Source organism: Lichenostomus cassidix, chromosome 15 (genome assembly GCF_008360975.1).
Source record: "Lichenostomus cassidix isolate B80296 chromosome 15, HeHo_3.0, whole genome shotgun sequence".
In the NCBI taxonomy this organism is placed as follows: domain Eukaryota; kingdom Metazoa; phylum Chordata; class Aves; order Passeriformes; family Meliphagidae; genus Lichenostomus; species Lichenostomus cassidix.
The window spans coordinates 9,331,339-9,345,661 of NC_139496.1; the positions used below are offsets into that span (position 1 = coordinate 9,331,339).

The 14,323-nt window shown below is 44.0% G+C and overlaps 1 protein-coding gene across 1 annotated transcript; it reads right to left on the reverse strand.

Annotated features, from left to right (window-relative positions):
- Window positions 1-1,959: 1,959 nt before the first annotated feature.
- YWHAH (tyrosine 3-monooxygenase/tryptophan 5-monooxygenase activation protein eta) lies at window positions 1,960-7,620 on the reverse strand. Its single transcript, XM_085075999.1, has 2 exons — window positions 7,262-7,620; window positions 1,960-3,366 (listed from the first exon to the last, which is right to left on the reverse strand). Exons 1-2 carry the CDS (start codon window positions 7,346-7,348, stop codon window positions 2,710-2,712), a joined length of 744 nt encoding a protein of 247 aa, XP_084932125.1. The 5' UTR covers window positions 7,349-7,620; the 3' UTR covers window positions 1,960-2,709.
- Between the last annotated feature and the right edge of the window lie 6,703 nt (window positions 7,621-14,323).

Consider the following 14,323-nt stretch of genomic DNA (forward strand, 5'->3'; position numbering starts at 1 on the left):
TATGGTTCTGGGCCAGAGTAATGCTCAGATGGGCCCTTAGAAAACCCTCACCATGTCAAGATCAGCAAACATTCTTTTATGCCTTCAAGGACAGATAAAGAAGCCCCCCTGGGGGAAGGGGGGAAAGTCACTCAATTTTGTGTCTTTCCATTGGAATTACCTCTGCTTTAAAAAATGTTGTAAACTTCAACTAAGCACTTTTGGTGAGTATGTCTGGTGTTTTCAAACAATAAATTTGGCATAGCCTAGGATTTTATTTATTTTAGAGAGTGAGAGACAGAAAATGTAACTTGGGAGTCACGTATGAGAAATACCAGTTCCAAAATACCTGAATCCTGTGGTCCACTGAATATTGGAATAAACAACATGTGCTGTTCATCAGTTTTGGCTTCTGCAGATCATTGCTACAATAAGGATTACAAAAAAGCATTTAGCAATCCCAGGGCCCAGGAAATGAAAAAGCTGCTAAAGTGGAAACAAGAATATGGATTGTGCTGGAGCATTTTTTTTCTTGCTCCATAGAACACTCTCTGCCAGCTCCTACCAAAACAGAGCCACAAAAACATGTTGTCTGTGTCATTGGCTCGTTCACTGACAGCTGGAAAACATGGGAGAAATATCTGCTCTCCTACTGAAAATCTAATCACTGCTACACTGCATGATTCTGCAGAATCCCTTTGGTCTCCACTTTGGATCCTATGCGCCAGGGCAACAACCTCCAACCTCCAGCTGCCCAGTCCAGAGATGTCAGGGCTGCTGACTCACTTGCAAACTACGTAATGCTCATAGTTTTGTGAGAAAGGGTCTGCACAAGATAGTAACTGAACTGAGAAAGGACTCCATGGCTTTTTAATTGAGAAAACGAATAATAAAAAAGGTAACAAAAAGGCAGGTACTTCTATCAACAGGAAAATAAACCTACCAATTGCCAATATTATTAATTATTAACCATCCACAGTGTTTCAATGTAAAAAGGAAATATTAAATCCAAGTTTTACCTTGGTTCCACAGGGAAGGGTAGGTAGATGAGTACCTGTATTTTCATCTTTTTCAGATGTTGCATTACTCTTTCAATTGTTGCCAATTTTACTGACATAATAAAGCTAGAACTATCTCTAAGATGATAGAATATATAAATGCACACAAATCTACCATTAAAAATTCTGAAACTCCAGATACTTAAGAACAACCAGTGCACTGCTTTTAAAAAGTATGAGCAGTTACTGTAGGTAATTCTGATCAGTTAAAATTATAGCACAAATTAAAGAATAACAATTCTGATAAAGGAGAACTTACATGGCCTTTGAGCTAGCTCAGGTGCCAGTGGCAGTCTGGATACAGCTAACTTTTCCTGCTTCTGGGACATACCATTACAGAAGTATGTACAGCACCAATAAACGTACATGTACACTAACTGTTGGGAGAAAACAAAAATAACAGTGTTAAGTTTGTGGACTAGACTTAAGTTAGCTAAATAGAGAAAGGCAGTCTTCAGGAACAAGTATTACACCTAGTTGAAGCAGGTACATATGAAATATGTATTAATATGTATGAATACTGGGATATTCATGTGTCAAGCTGATTTGATGATTAGCACTTCAGAGAAAGAGCTCAGAAGTTACAGTGGACAGAAGCAAACACAAGTCTCTGCATTGATTTGGTAAGTTATGTGCTTTACACCTTTTCTGCTCCTGAGCAGTATTGCACTATAACTGCTCTCCCGAGCAAACAACTAAATATACCACCTTTGGAAATTCCACTTTAAGAGAGGTGACCACCACTGTGGATACTTTTGAGTTTTGTGTGTTTGTTTTCTTCTTCTTTTGGCACATTGTGTTGGTGTTTGTGTGTTTGTTTAGCATGTGTCAGCTTCTTATTCAACTTTTGATGATGTTTTAACCCATCAGTGACGTGTTAGGTGACTCTCTCTGCTCCGAACAAAAGACAGGACGGCTCATGTAGAGATAACATCCCTGAAGCAGCATTTTATTTTATTCACTTAATTCCAAAACATTTAATTTAGTCCCACTCATCCATCTTCACATGGGCAAATATTGACATAGAGTTGTCAGAATACACAGACAACTAAACAGCCAGAGTTTACAAAAAATAAATTCATGATTCTTCAAAACAACTGCAAAAGGTTACAAGTATCAAAACTCTTAGGTAGATGCGCTGCATTTAAAGAAACTGTGCACATAAGTTAGAGGCAAAAAAACCAAATTGCTACTGAAACCTCACATTTCAAACAGTTTATTGTAAACTGATGAACAGAGTTGTCATTTCACATCAGCTTAACTGTTTTCATTGACTGAAAAAAATTTGGGGTGGCTAATTTACTCTGCATGCACAAAATGTACTGCTTAACAGAACTGTCAGCTCATTTCAAACAGAAAAAATTTAACAAATCTAGTTATTCTCACTTTCCATTATTCTTTCCCATATTTTCCAATCAACAGGCAAATTAAAAATGCCTCCTCCTGCACTGCTCAAGTGCAACTAAGTTAAATAGGGCCAATAAACCAATCAATCCATCAATGCCCATGAAGACTCATCTGAAACTGCTTCTTGATACAGTGGACAGCAGATCTGAACAGCTGTACAATACAGATATGCTTAGCACTAGATATTTAGTGTGACTGTGGCAAGGAAATATTGGTGATGATGGGGATGGCCAAGTGGATGAAAGAGGGATCAGAGGAAAGCTTTTTAATTATTGCCCTCTCCTGCTTCTTCATCCTGCTGATCACTCGTCCAGAGAGTGAGGTTATCTCGAAGTAACTGCATGATGAGAGTGGAGTCCTTGTAGGAATCCTCATTTAGTGTGTCCAGCTCTGCTATGGCATCATCAAAGGCTTGTTTGGCTAAAAGGCAGGCCTGCTCAGGGGCATTCTGGATTTCATAGTAGAACACTGAGAAATTGAGTGCCAGCCCAAGCCTAATGGGGTGAGTGGGCTGCATGTGCTCTTTGCTGATTTCAAAAGCCTCTTTATAGGCAGCTTCTGAGGCTTCCACGACACTGTTTTTCTTCTCTCCAGCAGCAACTTCTGCCAAATAGCGGTAGTAATCCCCCTTCATTTTCAGGTAAAAGACTTTGCTCTCATACTGGAAGTCATTGCAGTTCTTGATCAAGTATTTATCTAGGAGAGCCAAAACATCATTGCAGACTGTCTCGAGCTCCTTTTCTATCTTCTCCCTATAGGCTTTAACCTTCTCCAGCTTCTTCTCATTCCCATCTGCCATAGTCTTCTGCTCTATGCTGCTGATGACGCGCCAGGAGGACCGTCTAGCTCCAACTACATTCTTGTAGGCTACAGACAGCAGGTTTCTATCCTCATTTGAGAGGGGCTCATTCAGCTCAGTTACCTGAAAATACAGACAAAGAGCAAATTTAAAGGGTTTGCCTTAGAGAAGAGCATGCAAACTTCCTTCAATACTTTCCTCATGACATGCAAGTTTCAAAATTTCCTTTAAATACCAAAATTCCTTCTAGACAGGAGTAATTTTGTAACACTGAAAGTTTAAAACTGTTCTGCAATCAAGACTTAAAAGAGTGAAATCCCCACAGTTCTGATGAAATAGAAGGGGTATTTAGAAGTCATTGCTAAGAACATTCACTGAATAAAAGTGCATCAGGCTTGTGTAACAGAGAAGAATTCACAGAGGAAGGCTTGGGTTTTTTACGAAGTCTGCTATAATTATACAGACTACACACTTAATGATGAATTTATATGTACCTAGAATACCAGTTTTATGAATCTGGAACACAGCATTGACACTGGAAGCTGGTGCAATCCTTGCATTTCTTTCCCCTGCTGCTTGTTTCCATTTGACAGCAGAGATGGAGTGCTGTAGTCGTTAAGCTCTGCACAGTACAAATGGAATTAGTGTTTCATAGTATCTTTCAGACACGTAGTGAGCAATTATACAGCATAACACAAAAGTGACCCTGATTTCTGCTAGCTGGTGGCCACAGACAAATTCCAGGGATAGGACATGAAAGAAACTGCATAGAAATAGGACAGCAAATCAGGAATGAAGCTATGAGCTGCTGCTTCAAAAAGCTGAGACAGAAGATTAATATTTCTAATACTGTATATTTAGGCCTATTTCACTTGTGTTAATTTAGGCTATCAGACTCATGGTCAGTTGAAATTGTTCGACTTTTCCAAATTTATGCATATGAAATTAAACTCAAAGGAATTAGAATAAAAAAATGTAACTCCCCTACTTTAAGCATATTGCTTTAAAAGTAGTCACTGGACTTCTAAGGATATGTACTTTGGTGTGAAAGTAAACTTGTCCTTACAACACACAACAAACAATCAAGTCACAAATATTTACACTGTTCTGAGACTGCTGGTGTAGGCAGTGAACTATCTAACAAATGTGCTTATTTGGAGACCTAAAAAATACTTTATGTGAATTATAACTCTTAGAGTAAGAGAGAGATTACTTTCAAATTTAGGTTTTGCTCTTGAAATATATTAAGTCAATTAGTTTTATCTCCAAAATGCCTTTTCCACAGTTCAGGAACCTGTACTCCTAAAAAACACTGCTCTGCGTGTCCTAACAGAATTAGAGGCAACCTACAGAGGCTGAAATGCACAGGAATCAACTCTAATGGCATCTTCAGAACCTTCATCATAGCTCCCAATCAATATTGCCCTCCACAATCTCCACTACAATCCACCTAAATCATCTTCTCTAGTGAAGATATTAATAGTTCTTTCACATTTTAGTCACAAAAAAATGGGAGCATATAAAAGGAATCCTGCCTGTAACCCTGGAATTCCTAACTCCTCATGCTCATGAGCATGGCACTACTTCATCAGCTCAGAAATTACTTCTGTGTGTGATCCCACACAGGCCATCCACCAAGCTGAGATACTTTCACACGGAAAACACTCCAAAGTGAACTCTCCACAGCTGAGAGCAGATCCACGACCTGACCCAGGTCAGCTGACTGTGATTACACTTGTTTTGTCACACAGAGCACATCACTCACAGCTAGAGCCAGTTCTGAGCAAGCTACTGCAAAAATTACAGAACCTGTACCTGAGCCAGCATAAATTCAGGTTTAATTATATAAACCTGCCTGATACAAAGTTACACAGTCCAGAATTTTGGAACAAATAGAAACCAGACTAATGAATTTAATGTGTGAGGACAGACAGCCCTCAGAGCATTTAATAGAAACTTATGCTCAGACCTACAAAATCAATTTCAAACACTAAAGAGCATTCTGGAAATTGCAATGTTGGAGTAAACACCTGTGAAAGCCAAGTAACCAACAGATGCTACATTACAGACATGCAACAGCATATGAACAGATCAAATTAAGGGAACTGTTGCCTTTTACATTCAGAATGCTTTTTGTATTTTAAAAGTATGTATAAGTTTCAAGACTCTGCTCACTTACAAAGTGTTCTGAGCTCCCAGTTACAGAAGTTCATAGTCACACAATGTATTTGTGAGCAGAAGTGGCTTTACAGATGAGAACAACATGCCTTCAGGTGAATGAAAATTTGTATAGTAATTAGAACAGTTTAAATACAACCGGACATACACACTAGGTGTAAGTGCTTTATTTACATTCTTCCTGAAGCACAGCAACTGTGTTCTCATGGTCTCACATGTGCCCAGGGCACAATATATACACTGCGGGTCAGCAGTACTTGGAAAAATATAAAGCTTCCTACTAATCACAGCTAGAAACAGTCTAGAACAGCAGATTTTAGTTTCTCCATTTTATCTTTTAAAATTACCAACTGAAAGACATGACAAACAGAGCTGTTACTGTTACATTATATGTATCGAGAACTCCCGAAGTATAATTAAAATACAACTTAAAGTCTTGTGTCTCTGATATTGAGATACTCAGAAGTATCTCTGCTTTAAAACTGGACCATCATAAAATTTATTACCACATAATAGCAAAAGTGAACAAGAGCAGCAAAATAAGAGTCTTTTTACTGCCCTCATTTAAGGTAGGTGACATACACATTCTTACAACAAAAATGTGGACTCCATTTGAAGCTGCTCTTTCAAACTAAAATCACCTCGTGCCTCTAAACAGCAGCATTCAAGGGAAACAGTTCCTCTTGAGGCCTTTGGTGTTCAGAGGACAGATCAGCAAGAACAAACCAATTGTAATCTGATACAGCAAAGACGCTGCTAAGCATCCAGTGGCATTAACATTACCCATAACATTTGGATCCTGTGAATATTTTGCTTTCAAAAAAGGGACTAGACATAGTAAGTTTGATCATTCTGCAATTTTATTATGTATCAGTACAGGCAGGTCAGTACAAATAATTTTCATTGCTTGGTTCTGAAAGGAGCAGAGTTGCAAACGTAACATTGTTTAAACACATGTCAGTATTCAACAGGGCACAGAATGCACTGAGAAAATGTTACCCTACAAAGAAGAGGCAAAAAGGCAACGTTAAAGCTCAGGAAATGCTCCTGGAACACAGGGTAGTTTTCACACCCGGATGCACCTACTATCTTTGAATCACTGATGTTACTGAGTGAGGCTTCTATTCGTGTCTTTTACGGGGAGGCAAAAGAAACGTCTAGAAAAGGAAGGGGGTTCTCTTGCCGTGTCCCCAGACAGCCCCCGCCGCAGTGCCCATCCCACCAGACCAGCGCCCCCAAACGCTCGCGTGTGCCCACAAGGGGAGACGCACCCCAAGGTCAAACCCACCACCCCATTGAGGTGGGAGGTGGGCGAGGATGGGCCCTACCGCTAGCAGGGTCAGAGAAGGAATGCACAGCGTTCCCGCCGCGGAGAGGCGGGCGGCATTCAAATGGCTGCACTGCGAGCCCGATTGGCGCAGTGGGGAGACGGAGAGGAGGGCATGGGGACAGCCACACCCCCGGGGCAGGGACAGCCGAGGAGCGGGAGGGCTGCAAGACAGCCCTTACGAGGGAACGGAGGGGGGAAGGAGACAGATTTTAAAAGGGGGAGTTAGGTCCGGTTTGGACCGGCTACTCTTTGTCTCATCTCTGCCAAAGGCAGGTAGTACCGGGCACCGCCCCACACGGCGGCGAAGTGTCCCGGCGGGATGGTCTGGCTCCTGCTCCCGCCCTCCTTTCTTCACAGCGACGGGTGGGACCCGGCGGCTCGCATCCTCCCCTGACTCAACCCCGCCTCGGACCAGCCCGCACTTCCTTTCCCTCCCTCCCCCGCCACTACTCCGCTACACACTCCTCACCGAGTACGCCCCACGGCCGCCACGCTACCAGCCCCACTCACCGACTTCATGGCCGAGGCCATGTCATCGTATCTCTCCGCCTGCTCGGCCAGGCGGGCTCGCTGCAGCAGCTGCTCTCGGTCCCCCATAGCCGCTTCCGTGGTGGCTGCCGGGCTGGGCTCTGCGCGCCCCTCGGAGAGAGCGGAAGGCGGGAGGGGATGTGCAGCTGGACGCGCACGGGTGGCGGGAGCGGGGACCGTAAGCGGAGCCGCCCGCCGGGCTGTGCCGGGCTGTGCTGTGCCGGGCTGCGCTGTGCTGTGCTGGCCGCCGCTCCCTCGCCCGCCGGCCGCGCTCCCGGACCGACCGCGGCGTGTGCGGCTCGGAGCCTCGCGCTGCTGCCGCCGCCCGCGCCTGCGCGCCGGGAAGGCAACGAGGGGGCGGAGCCGCGGTGCTGCAGGGGAGGGGAGGGGGCGCCGCTCCCCCGCGCTCTATTTCTAGGTGACGTCACTTGCTATAAATAGCCATCGCGGGGCGCCGGCCGCGGGACGCGCGTGCGCGCTGAGTGTGCTGCATTTTCCTGCTGCAAAGGTGGAGGTGGGCGGGGGGCGCGGGCACTGCGGGACGGGACGGAGCTCGGCACGGGCTTGGACACCGCCAACGCCTCACCCGCCCAGCCCGGCCTCGGCAGAGGCACTGGCGGGTCACGGTTGTGTGACCCGCGCTCGGTGTGACCGCGCTCCGCGTTCACGTGTGCGACCCTGCCCAGCGCCATGGCTGCTTTGTGCGGCCGCAGCCTGCCGGCGTCGTCTTGCGGTAGTGGCACGGTTGTGCCTCTTTCGGGGAAGTAAGTGTAGCTCGCGTCCCAGCTGCCTTGAAACAGCCCTGGTTGTGGGGGTGGTACCACGGACCAATTCTACTACCTTGCCTGAGAGTTGCAGCTAAATTCAATTTTACTACGTATTTTAATGTGTAATAGTCAGGCTCCTCTTTCATAAATTGTCAAGAGTACCAGCCTTGCGTAAAAATCATCTCCAAGTAAGAACCTTGCACAAACGACAAGCTACTGCTGCTGGTGTCCACAGAAACACTGGGAGCCACACTACTCATCAATAAATCACGGATTAACTTCTCCTATTCCACCCTGACCAGAATTTAAACATCCCTGCTGTGTAGGTATGGGGGGCTGCTGTACAGCTGAATGAAAGATTTGCTCACCAGCAGACAGTTCAGCACCAGAGCACCTGTAGCAAGAGAAGCTCACATCTGTCCTCACCCCCAAAGACAAGGAAAGAAAGTCCATTAGCACACTCCGGAAGCAGGGGCAAGGCTGCTCTCACTCATCCTGATGCTCTCCCACTACCCTCAGTACTACTGCACTGCTTAAATGAGTAAATCCACTCCCTTGTGTCAAACAAAAGTTTTTAGCCTTAACTCTAATGCTGCTGGTTGTTGTGCATGACGCCCTCATGTCATTTTAAATAAATGCTGCAGTTTTAAAAGGGATTAGATTAATATTGCTATCTTTTTAAAGGACATAAACAAATATAACAAATAAGAATAAATGACAGTTATATGTAATAAGGCATGAAAGACAAAAATTACACCCAGCAAATTATAAACTGATTGCCAGAACATTCTGGAAACAGCCCTTTGCAGTAGTGTGTGAAGTACACATCATTGTGCTTGCATCCCAGCAAGCCAAATGGGGCTTTTTGCTACTGGGATTTTGTTTTCACTGTTTCTAAGAGAAGGCAGTGACATCTAAACCCTTAACAGAATGGATTCCAAGTATCACTTTAATTCATTATCGTCATTATTGTAAAACTTGTATTGATTTTACCGAAGGATAAATTTTTAGCTGTGGACAGCAGCGATGTGATTTTGAAAATATATGGTTCCCTGTAAAAATACAGATTTTAATGTATCTGACCCTAAGGCAAGAACAGAGAGATGGGCCAATCCTCCATGCCCAGCACACTTCGGTTGTGAACCTTTGCAGTTGTAATAATTTCTCAGTAGACATTAGTCAGTTTGCAAAGCATTCCAACAGCTCTGAAAATATGTAGGGTTTACCAGAAGCTTTCTAGTCTTGTACAGCAGCTTCAGACTCCCCAGGGAAACGGATTACAAAGTATTTTTAAAACGAGTTATTCACCCACTGAACCAATCTGCATTAATCTGCCAAATATATGTGGATATATCTACACATGCACAAAACTTTCTCATTAAATGCTTTGGTGTGCTTAATTGAGGCTTCTGTATAGCAGCTATTTCACAGTCTAAAGCATCTCAAAAATTCTTAACCTTGAATCCACGAGGTCATGTGTAACCTCACTGCTCTAAAACCAGATACACATTGAAATTCAACAGTTGCAAGGAAAAGTACTGCAACCTTGTGTGCAGCATTTGCACAGTCTGACTGTAAGCTAAAGAAAGTGAAAAGATTGCCTTTCACATCCAAGGTCTGGGGGAGAGTACCTATATTCTCCTGCGCATACAGTGCCCAGTGCTCTGGATCTTCATCCACAATGGAGGCTCCACAGATCTACAGATGTACAAATAAACAGAAATTAGAGCTCAGGCAATGAGTTTTATAATCTACTATAATATTTATGAGTTACAACGTCTTAAAAGTGGAAAGGAAATGGAAAAATTCAGCAGGCCTTTTATTAGAGTGCTGAATGGGGTGCAAACAGTGCTTGACTGGTTCCCCTGTTGAGTTCAGACGCCAGGCATCACTTGGTGATTCCCGTCAAAGCTCAGGAACACTGCTCTCATGAGGCAGGACTGAGAATTGTTCACAAAGTGACCACACCCAGCAAGAATTTGTAGATGGAGAAATTTATGGCACTGAAAATTGCACTGTGACCTAAGGCAGTGGCTCTGCTCCACAGGCATATCTGATTATTGGACAGCACCCATGTTCCATAAATAGCTTCCTGCTGAAATGCCATTCCAGTTCACTGCTCACTCACACAGGGGCACTGGGGACACCACAGGATTCTCAGAGGGTGTATCCTCAGTGCTGCTGTTCCATGGCAGGGACACTGGTGAAGAGGCAACACCACAAGGAAACCACTGTGTGCCATTCCCAGGCTTTCCCCACAGCAGAAAGCCTCCCCTTTTGCTGGCGTGGAAGCACTGAGAGAGCACACACATTTTGTGGCACTCCAAGACTCGTGGAACCATAGCAGTGCTGCTACAAAGTCCCTGCCACTAACATCTTCCTGATCCCTGGAGCAAATGGTCTACCCTCTCCTTTCTGCAGCGAGGCAATGTTTTATTTAGGAAACTGCTAAATGATGAAAGTCTTGGGGACAAGATAGTGAAAAACAGAGAGAGAACAGAGAAACCACCCACTGGTGGGGGAGGTTAACCAGCTTCCACATCACAGCAAATGAAGTAGAGACAACTGTGGAAGAGAAAGAGAGATGGAGTTTGTTAGCATCTGATCTTGGGAATACTTGTGACTGGCCCCTTACATGGGGCATGATGGTCATAGTGCTGTAAGGACATATTCTTCCACAGGCTTAAGACTACCTGTAATTTTTATTGTTAGAATTCTAGCAGCACATTCCCCCAGTAAAGTGAGATAAGTGTGCATCAGGAGGATAGGTGTTGTAACCAGTGACAAGATCAGAGCATGAGATAGCAGTGGGTGTAGCTGTAGTGTGATGATTCTTTCCCAGACCACAAAGGACTGTAATTTCAGTGACATATTTCTAGCCAAACCATACACCACAGTTTAACAAGCCTCTAGGCTGTCACAGTGTGTGTGAAAATATTCTACTCTTTGTCATATTTCAATTTCATATTAATCTTGAATCACTCTCACAGAACCTCCCTCATAACTCAAGGGTAAATCCTAGAATGAAGAAAGATGACACTGCCTGAGTGCTGCTCAGCAGCAACAGGGTTCATGCCATGCACTGTGGTGAAGTACATTGCGTATCTATTCACCAACATTGGAAGAACCTTAAAACAGAAGGGTAGTGATTTGTACAAAACCTGCAAAGCTCTTGCTCCCTCATGGGAAAGGGTAGGTCTGTACTCTGAAGCCTATTTGAGATCACTGCAGTGTATTTAATACCATTCAGCATTCACACACAGTAGCCTTTTGCATGTTCAAAATGCTGTGCAGACACAAGCTGATAAACCCTCAGAACTCTCTGGCAGAATGTGCTATCTTCAAGTACCTGCTCATTTCAGAGTCCAGTGAGGAAACAGCACTATGTCTGAATAAAAGGTTATGGCAGTTTTTCCTTGCCAGAATGATTCAGGGATATGCACAGGAGGCTGTCAAGCATGCTCAGCTGTGGGGGTTCCTTTAAGTGGCGAGAACACAGTAGCTAATTGAAAGCAGCTTTAACTCCTCATGAGCTCCTTCAGACCATGGTGTTTGCTAGTCCTGCCCAGACAGAAGAATGCAGTTTCACTCTTTATGTAATGAAGGGAAAGTAACCAGAATTCACAAGTTTCAACATGAACAAACCTGCTTATCAACAGCTGCCACCAGAGCACCATTTTAAAAAGAGGCTCTACAGGTAAAAGAAACCACCTGTGTTAGGAAAGTTCTGGAAGTAAAAAACCAATATTAATACAAAATAACTCAATCCTACTAAATCCCAGGGTTTTTTTCAGAAGTCCTGAGCACTTGCAGACTACAGATAAAATCAGAATTTAGATGCCCATTATTTCTGGAACATCTCCGAAGACACCTCATGCTGAGCATACACAATTAAGGACTCAGCATCAACAGCCACATTTAAAAAACAAGACCAGATCTCTCTTAACAAATGAATTTTTACTCTTCTTCAACCTTTACCAAAGTGGATTTGTTTTACTTAGAACTGGATTAAATCCCACTGAAAATGATTGATCTGAAACAATGACCTTTCACTGTAGAATATAACATTAAAGACTTTGGGGATAAGACTAATGAAGTGCAAAGATAAAACAAAATGCCTTTGCCAACATTTTCAAAACTCTTATTCTGGGTGCCCTACTTGAGTCACTACATAAAGTGTTCATTTTCTCTGAAAATGAGGCCCCAAGCAAGGTGGCCGTGCATCCAGAACAAGAGACTGCCTGAAAATACTGGCCTTGAAGCTGTATCTCTGAGTGGGTGTTGGATGCACCAGTGACTGTGACAGCAAGCAGAGCTGCCAATGGGACTGCAGGCAGGAAAAGCTGCTGCTCATGTCCTCCAGCCCCTCTAACAATGTTGTGGATTAGTTCAGGGAAGTTTTCATGGTAACTGCTGTGCAGGATGTCCACACAGCCATTTCCATACCACACTTTCAGGGTAGAACAACCCTCAGCCTCTGACCTTGCCAGGCTCAGGGCTGTCTGCTGAACTGCCAAGAGGAAACCTGCCTCTAGCAGTAGTTCTGGAAAACATGGATGCTGCCTATTGGGAAAGTGTCCCTCTCACCTCAGGGAGAGCCAAGTAAAATAACTTCTGAAAGTGCTCCTAGATTTCCATCCCCTTTCTGTGACCAATCAACACATAAAGGCACTGTTCTTTGGGCCCTTATATGCATTTTAGGATAAAAATAACTTTGGGTTTTTTCTATCTAGGGCATGCCTTTGCTAGGCCATGCCATGTGGAGGAGGAGGAATGACAACAGCAGGTACAGCACATGCAGCTCAGGGCAGGTCAGCCACGTGCTCAGTGTGCTTCCAAGTACAGCTCCAAGGAAGAACAACATAAACACACCCGGAGCTTGTTACAGATGGTAGGACAGGGAAAGCAGAACATGACGGGGTGTAAATCACACCCAGGAAACCAGAGCGAGGTGAGACACAAATTGAACAAAATGTTATCCCAATGTTAATACAGGGGCAAGAACTCCACTAGGCTCTCCTTGAAAGAGTGACTCCAGGCAGCAGCACAGGCAGGGAAGGCTAAAAGCACCACTGTCATCCAGCAGATTCACTTGTTCTCTTCCTCTACCACATGGCCAGGCACCCTGTATATTCTGGCTCATGGATGGGGAAGCAGCAGCCTACCCCTGAATTCTGCTCAGCCACCTGTAACTCAGCAGAGCCAAGTCCTGGGGGATCATCTGTAGGCACCACTTGCAGATTCCTGTCCAAACGCAGTTAGCTCCCCAAAAGTGCCTTGTGCATGTTCAATAACCAGGTGACATGGGGCAATAGCGGGCCAGAATACACTGTACTTAAACCCCTTGAATTTACATCTCTTAAGGAGAAATACTTTTATTGCACTTGATTTCACATATCAAGCTTTGAACTGTCAAACATAAAGTTACAGAAAAGTAATACATTATTTCACCTGGGAAATGACCTAGAAAATTCAGCTGTCCTCCAGAGAACAACTGTACCAAATTCAGAAATTAAATTCATTAACTGTAAGAGAAAAAGCTTTAATTCTGCTTTAGCTGAAAATCCTTTTTCAGATTTAAGTTTGGAAAAGAGACTTCTTGTTCTAGGACTCCTGTGGAATTTTGCTGAACTGAGCCTCTTCTTTTTAACTAAAAACAACCATGTTCTTGAACTATTTGAAAATCTTACAAGGCCTTAGAACACTGGTGTTGTTGAGGTGGTAGAACAAAGGTCACTTACATGCAAAGCCAAAATACCTGCATTCCCTAGCATGGGTGGTTTCTTTAAAAAGAGCCTGTTTAGAATGACAGGTACCTAAAATTTCTATACAGGCAATGTTAAGCTAATCTTATCTCCCCTGACAGGGAACAGAACCAAGTATTTGAAAGGAACTGAAAATACGTCTCATTGTAAGAGAGGCGTCATTCCTCTTTACTCCAATACATCTTCAGCAGCAGGGAAGTGTAACTTCCCTGGCTTTCATCCACATGTATCACATAGCACTGACTGGGTAAATCATAGTCATTGTAGTGACATGTCATATCAGCAGGGGTGAAAACTAAAGTACCTTATTTGGGATCTCAGGCAGCAGCCCAGCAAGATCCAGAGGGAATTTTGCTGTGGGGCTGCTGCCTCTGCATGGAGCCGCGTCTCTGGCTGGCTCCTGACCGTGTCCCGTCTCCGTTCCACCGCAGGCCGCAGAAACGGCGGTGACAGCGCCCAGAGAATGGGTTTTCACGAGGCGCGGCGGTCCCTGTGTGTCCCCCGCCCCTCAC